Consider the following 16,941-nt stretch of genomic DNA (forward strand, 5'->3'; position numbering starts at 1 on the left):
GGGATAGAACCCGCACCCCCTGCATTGGAAGGTGAAGTCTTAACCACTGGATCGCCAGGGAAGTCCCCTGTCTTATTTAAGTCAGTATATTTTGAGTTCTCTTTACTGCAGCAGTTTATTTAAAAAAAATTATTTATTTAGGCTGCACCACGTTTTAGTTGCAGCATGTGGGAACTTTAGTTGCAGCATGTGGGATCTTTAGTTGCAGCATGCAGACTCTTAGTTGCGGTATGCATGAGGGATCTAGTTCCCGGATCAGGTATAGAACCCAGGCCCCCTGCAATGAAGCGCGGAGTCTTACCCACTGGATCACCAGGGAAGTCCCTACTGCAGCAGTTTAGATTATACCCTGATAAACACATGTCCCTGGGTGTTGCCTTTGGCTCCCATGTTGATTTCTGGCTAAGACTATTAGTTAGGTAAAGGTTTCGCTGCTAAAACAAAGGATAGAATAACAATGGCTTAAATGTTCTGAACATAAGAATTCCGGGGCATTTATGAGAGCTCTAGAGGACTGGGGAGCAGGGCTTCTGGAACTTTATTGTTTGTCATTATCAACATGACTTCCACCTTGTGGTTTGGGGTGGCTGTTCCAGCTTCCACCAGTCTGTCTGTATTCCAGCTAGCCAGTGGGAAGGGGAGAAGAAAAATTGAGGAGCACACCCCTTTCTCAAGAGCATACTCCATGGATCCAGCAAAAAACTTGAGAGTTTTTCTACTTAAGAAAGAAGGGAGGAACTTCCCCGGCAGTCCAGTGGTTAGGACTTCGCCTTCCAATGTAGGGGATGTGGGTTCGATCCCTGATCAGGGAGCTGGGATCCCACATACCTTGCGCCCAAAAAACCAAGACATAAAACAGAAGCAAGGGCTTCCCTGGTGGGGCAGTGGTTGAGAGTCCGCCTGCCGATGTAGGGGACACGGGTTCGTGCCCCGGTCCGGGAAGATCCCACATGCCGCGGAGCGGCTGGGCCCGTGAGCCATGGCCACTGAACCTGCACGTCTGGAGCCTGTGCTCCGCAACGGGAGAGGCCACAAGAGTGAGAGGCCTGCATACCGCAAAACAAAACAAAACAAAACAAAAAAACAGAAGCAATATTGTGGCAAATTCAGTAAAGACTTTAGAAATGGTCCACATCAAAAAAATCTTAAAAAAAAAAAAAGAAGGGAGAGTGGATTCTGACATGCTCTGCAGAGTTTATTTAACTCAACCAATATTGGGAGAAATTCATGAAAGAAAGGCCCTTTCTTTTCAAGGCAGCTATTAGATATGAGCTGGGCTGATGTATTATTCTGCTTGGACTGCCATTAAAAAAAAAAAAAAAAAGGGACTTCCCTGGTGGTTCAGTGGTTAAAAATCTGCCTGCCAATGCAGGGGACATGGGTTCAAGCCCTGGTCCAGGAAGATCCCACATGCTGCGGAGCAACTAAGCTCGTGCGCCACAACTACTGAGCCTGCCTTCTAGAGCCCGTGAGCCACAACTACCGAGCCCGTGAGCCACAGCTACCGAGCCTGCGTGCCACAGCTACTGAAGCCCGTGTGCCTAGAGCCCATGCTCCACAACGAGAGAAACCACTGAAATGAGAAGCCCACACACCGCAATGAAGAGCAGCCCCCGCTCGCCACAACTAGAGAAAACCTGCGCGCAGCAACGAAAACCCAGCGCAGCCAAAAATAAATAAATAAATTAATTAATTAAAAAAACACACCACAGACTGGGTGGCTTAAACAGAAATTTATCTACTCATAGCTCTGGAGACTGGAAGGAGGAGATCAAGGTGCCATTGTGGTCGGTTTCTGGTAAGAGCTCTCTTCCTGGCTTGTAGGCAATCCTCTGCGTGGGGGCAGGCGGGATGTTATGTGTGTGGAGAGAGAGAGAGACAGGAAAGGAGGAAGGGAGAGAGGAAGAAAGAGGGAGGGAGAGAAAGCTCTCTGGTATCTCTTAAAGGATACTTAGCCTGTTAGATCAGGACCCCACCCTTATGACCTCATTTAAGGTTAATTACCCCTTTACAGGCTGTGCTATCTCCAAATACAGTCACATTGGGGGTTAGGTGTTCAACATACAAATTTGGGGGGGATACAATTCAGTCCATAGCAGCAGCTTTAAGAGGCACCCAAAATTCAGCGGTTTAAGTATTCAGTCAGGTGAGGATTCATTATGTCCTGATGACAACCCCCCAATCTTGGTTGCCATGGTGCCTTGCAAAATATGGCTATAAATCTCTCCTATTCTGGTGTGCATGCCTCTTTGCAATGTGACTCTGCCACTCCTCCCATCAAGAGGTAGTTTCCCCTAACCTTAAATCTGGGCTGTGACATGGTGGAAGTGATGTCATGGGACTTCTGAGGACAGGCCTCAGGAGACCTTGCAGCTTATGCTCTGGATTTCTTAGAATGCTGTCCTGAGGCTGCCATGCTGCAAGGGGCTGTGGGTGATAGGCCATGGGTCCTCCTGTTCCCACTGAACTCAGCCCTCCGCTGACTGTAGCTGCGTGGGTGAGCCCAGCCCAGAACTGCCTGGCCAACCCACAGAATCATGAGAAAGAATAAATCATCTTTTTAAGCCCCTAAATTTGGGGTGGTATTTTTTTTCCGTACAGCAGTGGTAATGCAGTGGATTAAAACAACAGAGGTTTAGCTTTTGCTCACATTGCATACCTGCTGAGGGTCAGCAAAGGTTCTGCTTTGGGTGTCACCCAGGGCTGATAGAGCAGCCACCATCTCAAACGTGCCATAAAGAGGGAAAGAGCACGAGGAAGACTGCATTGGCTCATAAAGCTTCCATCTAGAAGTAGTCCATGTCACTTACAGTCACATTTCATTGGCCAAAGCAAGTGGATGGGGAAGTTCAAACCTACTATGTGATTGAAAGGAGATGAAGCCAGAACGTCTCTAATACTCACCGCTCTGAAGGTAGTTTATTTCTCTCTTGTAAAAATCCGAGCAGGTGGGCAGGGCTGGTATGACATCAGCACAGTGTCAGGGACCCAGGCTCCTCTGTCTCTTTGGTCTATCATCTCCAGGATATTGCTCTTGAGTCACCATCAGATTTATATTCCAGCCCATGGGAGTGTGTGTGGGGGGATGTTACTTTACTTACCTTACTTGTAAGTTACACACATCAGTTCTACTCACATTCTATTGGCCAGAGTCTTGTCACTTGGCCATTAGCTGCAAGGGAAGCTGGAAAATGTAGTCTTTATCTGGGTGACTGTGTGTTCTGCTAAACATCTCTTACTGTAGAAGGAGGGAGAACAGATACTGGGTGCAAGGGAGGCACCAGCAGCTCAGTTGCAGTGGCAGCTTTGGGACCCCCAACACCAGGGGTGTCATGGTCTTCCTGCATTCAGTCGATTCTGTCCAAGGAACTGACTTTGTGTATGTTCACTTTGTGTATGTGCGTTTCTGAGAAGTTATTTGTAAATCAAAAGAGTTTTCACAAACTTAACTGATCACTTCAGAGGCGTTTCATCTTCATCTTTGATTGATCTTATTTACTTACACCCCACATCGTTTGACAAATATTAAAGAGACTTCTGTGGGATGGGGAGGCTAACACACTAGCTTAGAGTTTCTTTGCTTTCTGCATTTCATACAAAAGGCCAGTTGTAATTTAAAGGCACATCCCAATTCCAAAAATACTTTCATTCCTTTGAATCACCAACCCCAGATTTATTTATTTTATAAGTTGGGGATTTTATCTACTGGACTTCCCGTAAAAACATTCTCAGTATTTTTCCCAGTCTCTAAAACTAAGTGTTGATTTCATTTTTCTCCCTAGATTCTCTCTGCGGAAGGACTGCAGGGAAGAAAAAGATGGTGAATCCTCCTAAGTATCAAGAATTTCTAGTTTAATCCCTTGGGAGTTTATGTTCAAGAAGACAAAAAAAAAAAAAAAAAAAGAAGACAGTCCTACTCTAGACTCTGAGGAAGTAAAATCCACTTGGGAAAACCCAAAGGAAAACTGAAACTTTGCTTAAATAAACTGTTTTGCAATATCTCGGTTGGCTTGTGGGTTTGTGTGCTTTAAACTCTTCATGTGAGAGCATGCGTGCACTTGTGTCTGTGAGACGGTGGAAGTGGGGAGCAGTGTACAGAGCCTGTGGTGCAGATCAACTGACTCTATGGATGTGTCAGGATTAGGGAGACAGACCGGAAGTTTCACCCCCTCAGCTCAGTCCTCAATCCCTGATTATTTTTTCTCCTAACGAGAGAACGTGCACCCTACCTTCTGCCACTCCCTAGTTTTCTTTCTCTGGCAGCAGACAAAGCAGCTGCTGAGCCAGCTCTGGTTTTCGGGAAGTCAGATGACCTTTTCCCTCTCCCGGCTCTCTGCCTCTCCGTGCCCCTAAGGTAGACACCATGGACCCACTGATGGCCGTCCTTTGCCTGCTGCCCCTGTACCCAGGTAGGAGCAGGGGAGGGGGGATGCTGGGGTCCTGTGGGGCAAGGCCAGTGCTACCCAGATTGAGTTTCCATGTGTGAAATGGACAGTCTCTTCTGCTCTCCTTTTCTTATCCGTGCCTTTCTTCTTTTCTTCATTTCTGTGTCGTGTCCCCATGTCCGCAGGCTTGGCTACGACCGCTACCTCCTGCCCTCAGAACGTGAATATCTCTAGGGGCACTTTCACCCTCAGCAACGGCTGGGCCCCTGGGAGTATCCTCACCTACTCCTGCCCCCTGGGCTTTTACCCGTACCCGGTGGCGACAAGCCTGTGCAAGAGCAACGGACGGTGGCATTTCCCGAGATCCACCCAGCGGACAAAGGCGGTCTGCAAACGTGAGGCTTCCCACCAGCGACCACCCCAGGACTTCTACTTAGTTTACTCAGGGTGGGGCTTAATATGACTAGATGGGGTGGCAAAGCTTCTTTTCCACAGGGCTTTTCAAAATAGTGGGAAAATGTCAACTGCCCAATAGCAAGGCATCGGAGGCAGGCTCTGATGTAGATTGTGGGGTACCAAAGCCAGGGATGATTTTTTTTAAAATAAATATATTTATTTTTGACTGAGTTGTGTCTTAGTTGCTGCCCACGGGCTTTCTCTAGTTGCGGTGAGTGGGGTCTGCTCTTTGTTGCGGTGCGCGGGTTTCTCACTGTGGTGGCTTGCTGCGGAGCACGGGCTCTAGGTGCACGGGCTTCAGTAGTTGTGGCACGCGGGCTCAGTAGTTGTAGCTCGCGGGCTCTAGAGCACAGGCTCAGTAGTTGTGGTTCACGGGCTTAGTTGCTCTGTGGCATGTGGGATCTTCCCAGACCAGGGCTGGAACACGTGTCCCCTGCATTGGCGGGAGAACTCTTTTTTTTTTTTAAATAAATTTATTTATTTATTTATTTATTTAATTTTGGCTGCATTGGATCTTAGTTGCTACACGCGGGCTTTCCTCTAGTTGCAGCGAGCAGGGGCTATTCTTCTTTGTGGTGCGCGAGCTTCTCATTGCAGTGGCTTCTCTTGTGGCAGGGCACAGGCTATAGGCACATGGGCTTCAGTAGCTGTGGCTCGCGGGCTCCAGAGCGCAGGCTCAGTAGTTGTGACACACGGGCTTAGTTGATCCGTGGTATGTGGGATCTTCCCGGACCAGGGCTTGAACCCCTGTCCCCTGCGTTGGCAGGCGGATTCTCAACCGCTGTGCCACCAGGGAAGCCCAGGGATGATTGTTAGAATACTGAATAATTAACTGCACAGTACTGACCATTCGGGATGGATGCTGAATGGTCCTGGCATCCCCTGTTGTACCAGGAGTCACCCCTCTAGTTATCCACTCATGGGACGTCTGAGGACCCCAGGGGAGGGGCTGGGGTGGACATGGCCCTCAGGGGGCTGAGAGAAGTGGCTGTTTCTCAATCTATTAGGTTGAACTGTGTGAAATTGCCAATATTCAACCAACTGCCCAAAGTAGCAATTTCACAGGCATCAACCTAATGTTTTGACAACCACCTGGCTCTACCCATGCATCCAAGCTGAACTTCACCCAGTTAGTGTCCAGTCCAGCTGTTATCCCTCCATCCTTATATTCTCATGCCCTTCTCTCCCTCCAGCTGTTCGCTGTCCAGCCCCTGTTACCTTTGAGAACGGCGTATACACCCCACGGCTGGGGTCCCACCCTGTGGGCGGCAACCTGAGCTTCGAGTGTGAGGATGGCTTCACACTGCGGGGCTCGCCGGTGCGGCACTGTCGCCCCAATGGCATGTGGGATGGGGAGACAGCTGTGTGTGACAACGGCGGTGAGTGCCCTGACAGATGGCTGCATGGGGGCAGGGGTCTCCCAGGAGCCCTGGAACCAGATATGTGTGCAGGGAGCCTCTGTGGGGACAGGGGCCTGGTGTTTCTGGTGCCAAAATCGTATTCCTAGATTTTGGTCCGTTGAGTCTATAATCACACATCTCTGGCCTGTGGGGATCCTGGCTCAGGGAAGTTGGTGCTAAGCTTCAGATCCAACACAAAGGCTCCAAATACTCCGTCCAGCTTTTCCAAATGCCTCAAAGCCAGATTGGTATTTGGGCGCCCTGGGCTATTGTAGGGAAGATATGATGAAGGGAATCAAGTGTTGCACTTAGGTGCCTTGCCTCAGGAGCAAGTTTGGGTTCCAAGCCTGGCTCTGATTTTGACAGCCTTTGGGCAGGTTATTTAACCTTTCTGTGCCTCAGTTTTCACATCTGTAAAATGAGGATCGTAAGAGTACTGACTGCATGGGGTTGCCGTGTGGATCAAGTGAGTTGCATCTGGAACAGCCCCTGGAATGTGCTAAGCACCACATATACTTTTGTCATGGTCATTACTGCCCCTGTGGAAGATGGGGGGGCTCTGCTCGACAGAAGTGGGGTTCCTGGGATTCCCTGGAGCCACATTTGCCTGTGGGCCTTGGAAGCTTCCTGGATCACAGTTCTAAATACACAATACAGAAGGTTCAGAGTCCATGAGATGGCAGGCCCTTACCCTCACCTGGTGCCCAGCTGTTGGCTCCCTATTTACGTCCTTGATTCTTTGACAATAGCCATTTATTCAAACATAAATATAATTCATTTGAAAATTGAGGTTTAAACTACCTAAAGCATACAAATCTTAAGTATTCAGCTTGATGAACTTTTATACCCACAAGCATCCTTTTATGTGTATCCACCCACGTAATCACCACCCAAGACCGAGGGTCCATTATATCAGGAGGTTGCCTCCTGTCCCCTCCCACAAGGTAACCACTCTTCGGACTTCTGTCTCCACAGATTCGTTTAGCTTATTCTTACACCTCATAGAAGTGGAATCATACAGAATGTGCTCTTTCGCATCTGTCTTCCTTTATTCAGATTCTGCCTGTGAGACGTATCCATGTTTTCCTGGGTATCAGCAGTTTGTTATTTTTTATTGCTTTGTAGTTCCATTTCATGTTACAGTTTATCTGTGCATTCTCCTGTTGATGGGTATTTGGGTTGTTTCCGGTTTTTGGTTATTGTAAGTAAAACTCTATGAACATCCTTATGTGTGATTGGGTGCACTAGACACATTTCTCTTGAGCATATTATCTAGGAGTGGAATTGCTGGGTCACACATTGGCATGTGTTTTCTTTCAGAAGAGGCTGCAAACAGCTTCCTGATTGACACTCCAGCAATGTAACAGTTCTGGTTGTCCCACATCGTCTCTGACACTTGGAATTACCCATCTTTTTAGTTTTAGCCATTCTGGCGGGTGTGTGGTGATGTCTCATTGTTTGCAGATATTCTCTGTGGAGAGGTAGGGCTCCTTCCCTGAGGCTCTGGGATGGATACAGGCAGAGTCCCTGGGTTGGGATGGGTATGCTTTAGCTGGAAACTGGGCCACTGAGTTCTAAATCTTTTTCCCTACTTCAGGTTTTCTATCCACACACCTGGGAGGCACAGCTGTGGTGTCTCCCAAGGGAGAGGCCAAGGGACCCGCAGAGGCTCTGAGGGTCTGTAGAGGAGGAAAAGCCTGGCGGGAAAAGGTGTCCGAGCAGCACCCAGAGGCTGAGGAGGCGGGTCCCTGCTCATCTCCATCTTCCTTTGCTCCTCACAGCCAGCCACTGCCCCAACCCGGGCATTGCCGCGGGTGCAGTGCGGACGGGGTCTCGCTTCGGCCTCGGCGACAAGGTCAGCTATCGCTGCTCCTCGAATCTGGTGCTGACGGGGTCTGTGGAGCGAGAGTGCCAGGATGATGGGGTCTGGAGTGGGATGGAGCCCATCTGCCGCCGTGAGTAGCTGCTCTGACGCTCCTGAGACTCCTGGGCCCCCACCCCTGACCGCAGCTGACCCCGGTGGCTCTCCCCACAGAGCCCTACTCTTACGACTTTCCCGAGGATGTGGCCCCTGCCCTGGGCATCTCCTTGTCCCACCTACTTGGAGCCACCAATCCCACCCAGAAGAAGAAGCGTGAGTGCTTGAAGTGGGGGTGGCAGGTTGCTGGGCGGGTGCAGGGGAGGGGCAAGCTTCCGAGGGGCCAGGAGCCTCCGGTGGGCTCAGCGGGGCTGAGCTGACTGGAGGGGAGGTAGAGGGGCCTGATTGCCTTGGCAAGAGAGTGGGTAGGAGGTGGAGTCTGAATCTTCCCCTTCCACATTTCTTCCAGAAAACGTGGGCCGCAAAATACAAATCCAGCGCTCGGGTCACCTGAACCTCTACGTGCTCCTGGACGCATCTCAGAGTGTGGAGGAAGAGGACTTTGAAATCTTCAAGAAGAGCGCCTCCCACCTGGTGGACAGGGTCAGGAAATAGGAGCTCACACATACCAGCAGCCTTCCTGCACTCACGGTCTCTGTCTCCTTCCCTTCCTCAGAATCCCACTCACAGCCCACCTCCTCCAAGCAGTCTTCCCAGATTACACACATGCCATGCAGGAATCACGGATTTAATTTAGAGGATCCTATTTTTCATTCCACAAACACTGTTGGGGTAGCTACTCTATGTCAGGCACTGTTCTGGGTGTGGGGGGACCTCAAAGATGAACAAGGCTGAGACCCCACTTTCCAGGAATTCATCATCTAGAACAGTGGTCTTCACAGAGGGGTACCCCAAATAAGCTTCTGGCGTGTGGCAGGAAAATACTGGTATCCATGGTGAATGATTGTAATTTAACTTAAATTAAGAACTTAATAATTTCCTTTTAAAATTTCAATATTTTCTATATGTTTTAAAATGTGTATAATATATTTAAATAGTGATACACTTTATAAGTATGAGTATACTTTATAAATACATATACCTATATTGAGGTACGTGCTCAGAATGTTTCGACTGACGAGGTGCATGAACGGAAGAATTTGGAAACACTTGGTTCAGATTCCTTGCCAGGACTTTGCTTGGCAGTTATGCTTTTCACAATAGTTTGTGTAGATATATGTTTTCCCTCCCAGCTACGTTTGAAAGAAGGCAGTTTTGTGCTCCTTAGTGTCTCTCTTAAGACGTAAAGTTAAGTAACTCACTAAGCCGTGAGGCTGCAAAGCTCGACAGACAAGTGCCGTTATGTTTGAATTCTACCTCCACCTCTTACCAGGGGTGTGATCTGGGGCAAGGTAAACAAGCCTCAGCTTCCTCATCTGTATAATGGGACCATCACGACCCTTCACAGCATTGAAGTGACGATTAAATGAAGAGTGAGCCAGTCAAAGAGAGGAGAGGACCAACGAATGTCACTTTCCTGGCTTCTTCAAGCAACCGTTTCCCAGGAAGGGACTCTCCAAGGGCCTTGCATCCGTCAGTCTCTGTCCAGGCTCTCTGCCTCCTCCAGGGCCTTTTGCTGGCTCCCTTACCAACTCCCCTTTGGTTTGGGAGCCTTTCACACTACCTCTCATTTGCCCTTCACAGATCTTCAGCTTTGAGATCAAGGTTAGTGTCGCCATCATCACTTTTGCATCAAAGCCCAAAGTCATCATGTCTGTCCTGGACAGCAAATCCAAGGATGTGACTGAAGTGGCCCACAGTCTGGAAAACGCCCACTATAAAGGTATGATGTCATCCAATGAAGGTGATGGAAGTGGGGGCAGGGGATGAGCTCTCTGTGCCTGCAGAGATACTGGACAAGTTTGAGAGAGAGTGAGGCTTCTTGGTGGCACTCAAGCCCAAGGGCTCTGGGACTAAGTTTCCTTGGGTGCGGTGGCTTCCAAGTCAGGTTCATGGTCAGGGAGTCCCAGCTCCTACCAGCTCCGGGCTTCCTCGCACGTGCTACGTGTCCAAATGCATCATGCAGGTCTTTGGCTTCTCCCTGATGCCAGAACCACATGGTCTGGTTTTCATAGTCTCCTCATGTCATTAGGAAACTACCTGGGCGGTAGGTAGCAGATGGCTGAAACAACCCACTTTCTTTGGAAACCCCATCTTTGAATCTTGGGACTTTGGGATGGCCTTTAGTGGGGTTACGCAATGAGCATTTCTAAAGGGAAAGGCTTTTAATGTCTGAACGGGCAATGATGCCAAATCTCTAATTGGACGTCAAAAGTCTGTGTTTATCAAGTCTATTGATAAATGCGTTTCCAGTGTTTGGGGAAAATAGAGTGACTCCCTTCTCCCAGGTGGTAGGTGGGAAGTTTCCTAAGAGAGCTTTTCGTCTTCACATATTCCAGACCATGAAAACGGAACCGGGACCAACATCTACGAGGCCCTAAATTCTGTCTATATCATGATGAATAACCAAATGCGACGGCTCAGTATGAACACGGCGGCCTGGCAGGAGATCCGACACGCCATCATCCTTCTGACAGATGGTGGGTATCGTCGTCTCTGTGAATGAGCCTGGCATAGTGGCAGGAGAAGCAATGTGGGGTCAGAGACCTGCATTCTGGTTCTCCCCTTGCCACTTAGGGCCTTGGTTTCTTATTTATAAAGTAGAAATAGTGTCAATGATGACGGTAATGACAACCGCAACAATTACTGATAATGGAAGCTGCCCTCCTTTCCGTACACAGTTTTGTTGTTGTTGTTTATTTTTTTTAATTTTTTTGGCCGCGCCGCACGGCATGTGGGATCTTAGTTCCCTGACCAGTGATTGAACCCTCGCCCCCTGCAGTGGAAGCACGGAGTCTTAACCACTGGTCTGCCAGGGAAGTCCCCTTACACAGTTTTTATGAAGAGCAATTTAAGTACTTTGTGTAAAAGGGCTTTATAAGTGTTTGTTAGTTATTGTTATTACCTGGGAGGTCACATAGAGGGAGCTGGATGGGGAGGCGTGACTCTGGACCAGTGATGTCGAAGTCCACCGATGGAAGGGCAGACTGGCTAGTGGATCTGGGCTCTGCCATTTATCTCTTGATTTTGTCCAAATTACATGGCTCCTCTAGAAATCAGATTTCTTGTCTATAAAATGAGTAGACTCACACTTACTGGGGCTTCATGAGAATCAAATGAGGTAAAGTGTAGGACACCCCTGGCCCAGTGCTAAAGAACTTCAGTAAATAATGTATCTTGAAACTCGAGTAGGGAGTGTAGGTGTTGAGGTTCCCAGGATGAACGCTTCCCCTCTCTTCCAGGGCTGGGGGGAATCGTGATACATCACCCAGATGGACAATTCTTTTCCCTCCTTTTTCTAGGAAAGTCCAACATGGGTGGCTCTCCCAAGGTGGCTGTTGACAATATCAAGGAGGTCTTGAACATCAACCAGAAGAGGAAAGACTATCTGGGTGAGTCTCCGCCCCCGCCCCCGCCCCATCTGTGCTGCCCTGCAGGGGGGCCCAGGGCCCGCAGCCAGGGGTTCTAGCATCTTGGCTGTATTTCTGTCGAGACCCCAGGCTGTGTTGTTCTGTATGAAGGCAGCCGAGTGTCACACTGAAGAGTAGTCAAACTGCCCGTGGTTTCAAACTTGGGTTCATCTTTGATTGGCTGTGGCCATGGGCTGTTTCTTTACTTGTCAGGATACAGTACAAGGACCTACCTCACTGGCCGATAAGGGCAAATGCTCAAACATTGCCTGGCACAGACAAACACAGTGTGCGGTGGCGGCCACCACCATCGTCATCGTCATCGTTTACATTCACCATCTGATGTTCCACAAACCTCTCCAGGAAGAAAAGGCCTGGATTCCTTATAGGGACTGTTCCTGGCCTTTCTTCCCTTGGCAGTGCAGATAACTAAGGCTCTGGAAGTTGCAGTCTCTGAAAGAACAGCTCCTCTAATCCAGACTAAACAAAAATTGCACTGACCTTTGACCAGAAAAGAACTTCAAAGAGAAATGCTCCAGATAAGGGAGGGCAGTTGGTTTTGAGGCCCCAAGTTTTACTTTCCCCTGGGTCCTCTCGTTTCTGTTCATGCCACCCACTTCACCTGCCCCTCGGAGGTAAGCGTATTCCGCTTGAAAACCCTGGCCTGAGGAAGGCAAATCACAAACTCCACGCCCTAACTCCTTAGCATCACTGGGCCAGAGTTAAATGCTTGAACACACCTCATGAAAAAGAGGCAGGAACTGCAGGGAAATAGAGAAAACACGTGGGGCGTGATAACTGTCCAGTTCCCATCATAACTGCAAAAAAGGCCCATGAGGGGTACAAAGGGTGGGAGAACACCAGACGCTATGGTCCACCCCAGGGCAGTTCTGACTGGCACCCACGCTGGCTCAGAGGCTGGTGTGGATGGCTGTGTGGGCCCAGGTTCTCCTGCGGGAAGAGATGGCTCCAGGGTCCTCTCCTAGAGCCGACATCTTGCAGAGGAAGACCAGATCTGAAGTTTTGCCTCCATGCTACATCATGAGTTCTTTTTTTTTTTCTTTTTTTCCGGTGTGTGGGCCTCTCACTGTTGCGGCCCCTCCCATCGCGGAGCACAGGCTCCAGACGCGCAGGCTCAGCGACCATGGCTCACGGGCCCAGCCGCTCCGCGGCATGTGGGATCTTCCTGGACCGGGGCACGAACCCGTGTCCCCTACATCGGCAGGCGGACTCTCAACCACTGCGCCACCAGGGAAGCCCCATGAGTTCTTTTTATTCATTTAGTCATTTGAAAGTACTCACTGAGAGCCTCTCCTGGGCCAGGCATCACTCTAAGAATACAGCTGTAAACAAAACAGAGGGAAATGCCTGTTACATGGGGATGTCATTCTGGAAGGGGGCAATGTATTAGTTTTCTAGGGCTGTGGCAACAAATTATACAAATTTGGGTGGCATGAGACAACAGATATTTATTCTCTCATGTTTGGGAGGCCAGAAGTCCAAAATCAAGGTATCAGCAGGGCTATGCTCCCTCTGGAGGCTCTAGGCAAGACTCCTTCCTTACCATGTCCAGCTTCTGGTGGCCCAGGCACTCCTTGGCTTGTCATAGGATCACTCAATCTTTTTTTTTAAAATAAATTTATTTATTTTATTTATTTTTGGCTGCATTGGGTCTTCGTTGCTGCGTGGCTTTCTCTAGTCGTGGCGAGCGGGGGCTACTCTTCGTTGCAGTGCACGGGCTTCTCATTGCGGTGGCTTCTCTTGTTGTGGAGCACAGGCTCTAGGCACACGGGCTCAGTAGTTGTGGCACACGGGCTCAGTAGTTGTGGCACACGGGCTTAGTTGCTCTGCAGCATGTGGGATCTTCCCAGTCCAGGGCTCGAACCCGTGTCCCTTGCATCGGCAGGCGGATTCTTAACCACAGCACCACCAGGGAAGTCCTGGATCACTCAATCTTTGCCTCTGTCTTCACATCACTTTCTTTCCTGAGTGTATCTCTGTGTTGTCACATGGTTTTCTCTCTCTCTGTGTTTGTGTCCAGATTCCTCTATTGTTATAAAGGCATCAGATTATCACCCCTCCCCACCCCTGCCTCCATCCAGCATGACCTCATTTTAACTGATTATATCCACAAAGACACTATATCCAGACAAGGGCATATTCACAGGTCCTGGGGGTTAGGACTTGAACATATCTTTTGGGGAGACACAATTCTACTCACACTAGGCATTAAACAAAATAACTAAGGAAACCATATGGCACGGTAGATAGTGACACGTGCTAAGGTATAAAATGAAGCAGGGAAGGAATCGAGGTGTCTGGGGCCTTTGCAGTTTTACACAAGGAGGCCAGGGAAGGCCTCCCTGAGAGGGTGACATTTGAGTCGAAACTTAAAAAGGTAAGAAAGTGAGGCATGTAGAAGTCTGGGAGGAGTGAACCAGGCAGAGACACAGTTCATACAAAGGGCCTGAGGTGGGAGTGTGCCTGTCAGTTTGAGGAACTTCAAGGAGGCCATGTGGCTGGAAGAGAGTGAAGGGGGAGGAGTGGTAGGAAATGAGGTAGGTCGTGGGGGGAGGGAGGGGGATCCCGCTCATGTAGGGCTTTGTAGGATGCAGCGAGTTCGGAATTACAGTCTTCTGTCACGGGGTAGCCCCTCAGCCACAAGATTCTGGTGATTTCCTCCCCATCAGACATCTATGCCATCGGCGTGGGCAACCTGGATGTGGACTGGAGAGAACTGAATGAGCTGGGGTCCAAGAAGGATGGCGAGAGGCATGCCTTCATTCTGAAGGACGTGAAGGCTCTGAGCCAGGTCTTTGAGCACATGCTGGGTGAGTGTGCTTTGCCCTCTCCAGAGCGGTGTGGCCAGTGTGGAGCTGGCCAAGGGTCCACGCTGGCACCTGCTCGCGGTGCCCTGCACCAGCCTCCTTCACCATCTGCTCCTCACGCCCACAGATGTCTCCCAGCTCACGGACACCATCTGTGGGGTAGGGAACATGTCTGCCAATGCCTCTGCTCAGGAGAGGACACCCTGGCATGTCACTATTAAGGTACCAGGAAGGAGGGATGGGGCTTGGATCCCAGAGGTGACAGCGGCCATGAGCCAGAGACACAGCAGTCCCTGAAAATCACCTGTTCCCCTGCAGCCCAAGAGCCAGGAGACCTGCCGAGGGGCCCTCATCTCGGACCAGTGGGTCCTGACAGCTGCTCACTGCCTCCACAATGCCGAGGCCCGCCCCCTGTGGAGGGTCAGCGTGGGTAAGGAAGGGCCTGCACCCGCTGCCCGACCCCGTGGGCAGAGCTCCCACCCCTTGCCCCTAGCCTCTGGCCCCTTCAGCAGCCCTGGTCCAGCCTAATCTGCCACATTGTTTCCAGGGGATCCCAACTTCCAGTGGGGCAAAGAATTCCAAGTTGAGAAGGCGGTGATCTCCTCGGGGTTCAATGTCTTTGCCAAGAAGAATCAGGGAATCCCGGAGTTCTATGGTGATGACATCGCTCTGCTAAAGCTGGCCCAGAAAGTGAAGATGTCCACCCACGCCAGGTGCCGGAGTCTGGGATGGGAGGGTGCCCTCTGGGCGAGAAGTGCTCTGGGGAGTGCTGTAGGAGGGGACACCAAGGACGGGCCTCTGTGACCCTTGTCCTTCTCCTCAGGCCTATCTGCCTTCCCTGCACGGTGGGGGCCAATCTGGCTCTGCGGAGACTTCCAGGCAGCACCTGCAGAGACCACGGTGAGTGCTGGGCTTAGGGTGCATGAAGAATTGGGATCAGGGCTTGGGGGTTGATGACGTGGGCTGTGCTGCAGTTCCCAAGTCGGGAGTCTGGACGCTGGGTAAAGGGACCAGTACTGACATCCTTTTCCTTGACTGTAGAGAGTGAACTTCTGAACAAATTGAGCATTCCTGCTCATTTTGTGGCTTTGAATGGGAACAAGCTGAACGTTAACCTCAAGACAGGGTCAGAGGTAAGGGTCTCGGGTCCAGTATGCTGTGGGGGGATGGGATCCCCCTGTGGCAACTTCCAGAACGTCTCTCTTCATCCCCTAGCTCTGAGCACTTTCTCCATCTGACTCCAAGTCGCCCCTCCTCCAGGCCTAGTTGCACTTCCAGGTGTCCCCCGGGCCTGCCTGCTCACTCCATCCTTCTGTCCTATTCCACCCCTACTGCAGTGGGCAAACTGTGTCAAGGTCGTCTCCCAAGACAAAACCACGTTCCCCAACTTGACAGATGTCAGAGAGGTGGTGACAGACCAGTTCCTATGCAGTGGGATGCAGGGGGATGACAATCCCTGCAAGGGTGAGCCCCCTCCCTCCACTTCTCATCCCCAGTCCCCACCCTGGAGTCTGGATTCCTGAGGGGAAGGCCACCTGTGTCCCTCTGGCCAGCTCGCATGCCAGGACACCGGTGCACCACCCTGATGCGGCGATGAGAGTCAGGATGACAGTCTCTTGTCCCTCCTTTCTGGCAGGAGAATCTGGGGGAGCCGTTTTCCTTGAGCGGAGGTTCAGGTTTTTTCAGGTGAGGAGAGAGGGGGGAAGCTCGTAGGACTGGAGTTACAGGACCTTGGCCTTGCGGAGGCACGAGGCAGGCCTTCGAAGGAACTAAGGAGGTTGGGGCTTGGGGCTGGGACCGGGGCAGCGTCCCCACCCCAACCTCTCCTTCTTTCAGGTGGGCCTGGTGAGCTGGGGTCTCTACAACCCCTGTGGCAGCTCTGATAAGAACTCCCGCAAAAGTGCGCCCCGTGGCAGGGTGCCACCGCCACGAGATTTCCACATCAATCTCTTCCGCGTGCAGCCCTGGCTGAGACAGCACCTGGAGGGCGTCCTGAACTTTTTGCCCCTCTGATCACAGCCACTGAGCCCTTTGCTGTCCCACCAGGACCAGCCATCTCTCCCGTCTCCTACCACCGAACGTCCACCCTCAGCCTCCATGACCCATCCGCACGCCTTGCTCTGAGCGCGTGCCTGCTTCCAGGATCCCGAAGCAGCGGCACATCCACGCTGGGGAAGCCCTGGCGCTCCTGCCAGTGCGGACCCCACTCTCTGCTTTACTTGCCTCACTCTCCTTCTGCTTTCACAGGGAATTACCTGGCTATGAAATTAATAAAAATCAATGATTTCCACATCTGTCTGTGCCTCTGCCTGGGAGCTGGCCTGGGGGGAGAGAGAGGCCAGAATGATTCCAGGAACGGCAAGAAGGCAGGTCAGAGACCCTGCTGGACAAACAATGGCTGGACTCTGCTCCATAACAGAGTCAACAGGGGAGCCAGTGAGGGCCTTATATCTAGTCCCCAAGGGGGAGGTCTGGGCTTGTTGG

The 16,941-nt window shown here is 50.8% G+C and overlaps 1 protein-coding gene across 1 annotated transcript; it reads left to right on the plus strand.

Annotated features, from left to right (window-relative positions):
• The first annotated feature begins 4,523 nt into the window (after positions 1-4,523).
• On the plus strand, positions 4,524-16,779 carry C2 (complement C2). The gene is made up of 17 exons (XM_079934833.1): positions 4,524-4,780; positions 6,035-6,220; positions 8,023-8,196; positions 8,277-8,375; positions 8,569-8,702; positions 9,804-9,942; positions 10,559-10,699; positions 11,522-11,611; positions 14,320-14,460; positions 14,585-14,679; positions 14,776-14,887; positions 15,005-15,170; positions 15,281-15,357; positions 15,499-15,590; positions 15,795-15,921; positions 16,094-16,143; positions 16,294-16,779. Exons 1-17 carry the CDS (start codon positions 4,561-4,563, stop codon positions 16,468-16,470), a joined length of 2,220 nt encoding a protein of 739 aa, XP_079790959.1. The 5' UTR covers positions 4,524-4,560; the 3' UTR covers positions 16,471-16,779.
• The last annotated feature ends 162 nt before the right edge of the window (positions 16,780-16,941 follow it).

Source organism: Stenella coeruleoalba (assembly GCF_951394435.1).
Source record: "Stenella coeruleoalba genome assembly, chromosome: 10".
NCBI classification, from domain to species: Eukaryota; Metazoa; Chordata; class Mammalia; order Artiodactyla; family Delphinidae; genus Stenella; species Stenella coeruleoalba.

Bases quoted from the DNA above. Each gene is read 5' to 3' on its own strand.
- C2 (XM_079934833.1), top strand. From the start codon at position 4,561: ATGTCCGCAGGCTTGGCTACGACCGCTACCTCCTGCCCTCAGAACGTG. The intron at 14,888-15,004 runs GTAAGGAAGGGC...CATTGTTTCCAG, and splicing joins CCTGTGGAGGGTCAGCGTGG to GGGATCCCAACTTCCAGTGG. The intron at 15,171-15,280 runs GTGCCGGAGTCT...CCTTCTCCTCAG, and splicing joins AAGATGTCCACCCACGCCAG to GCCTATCTGCCTTCCCTGCA.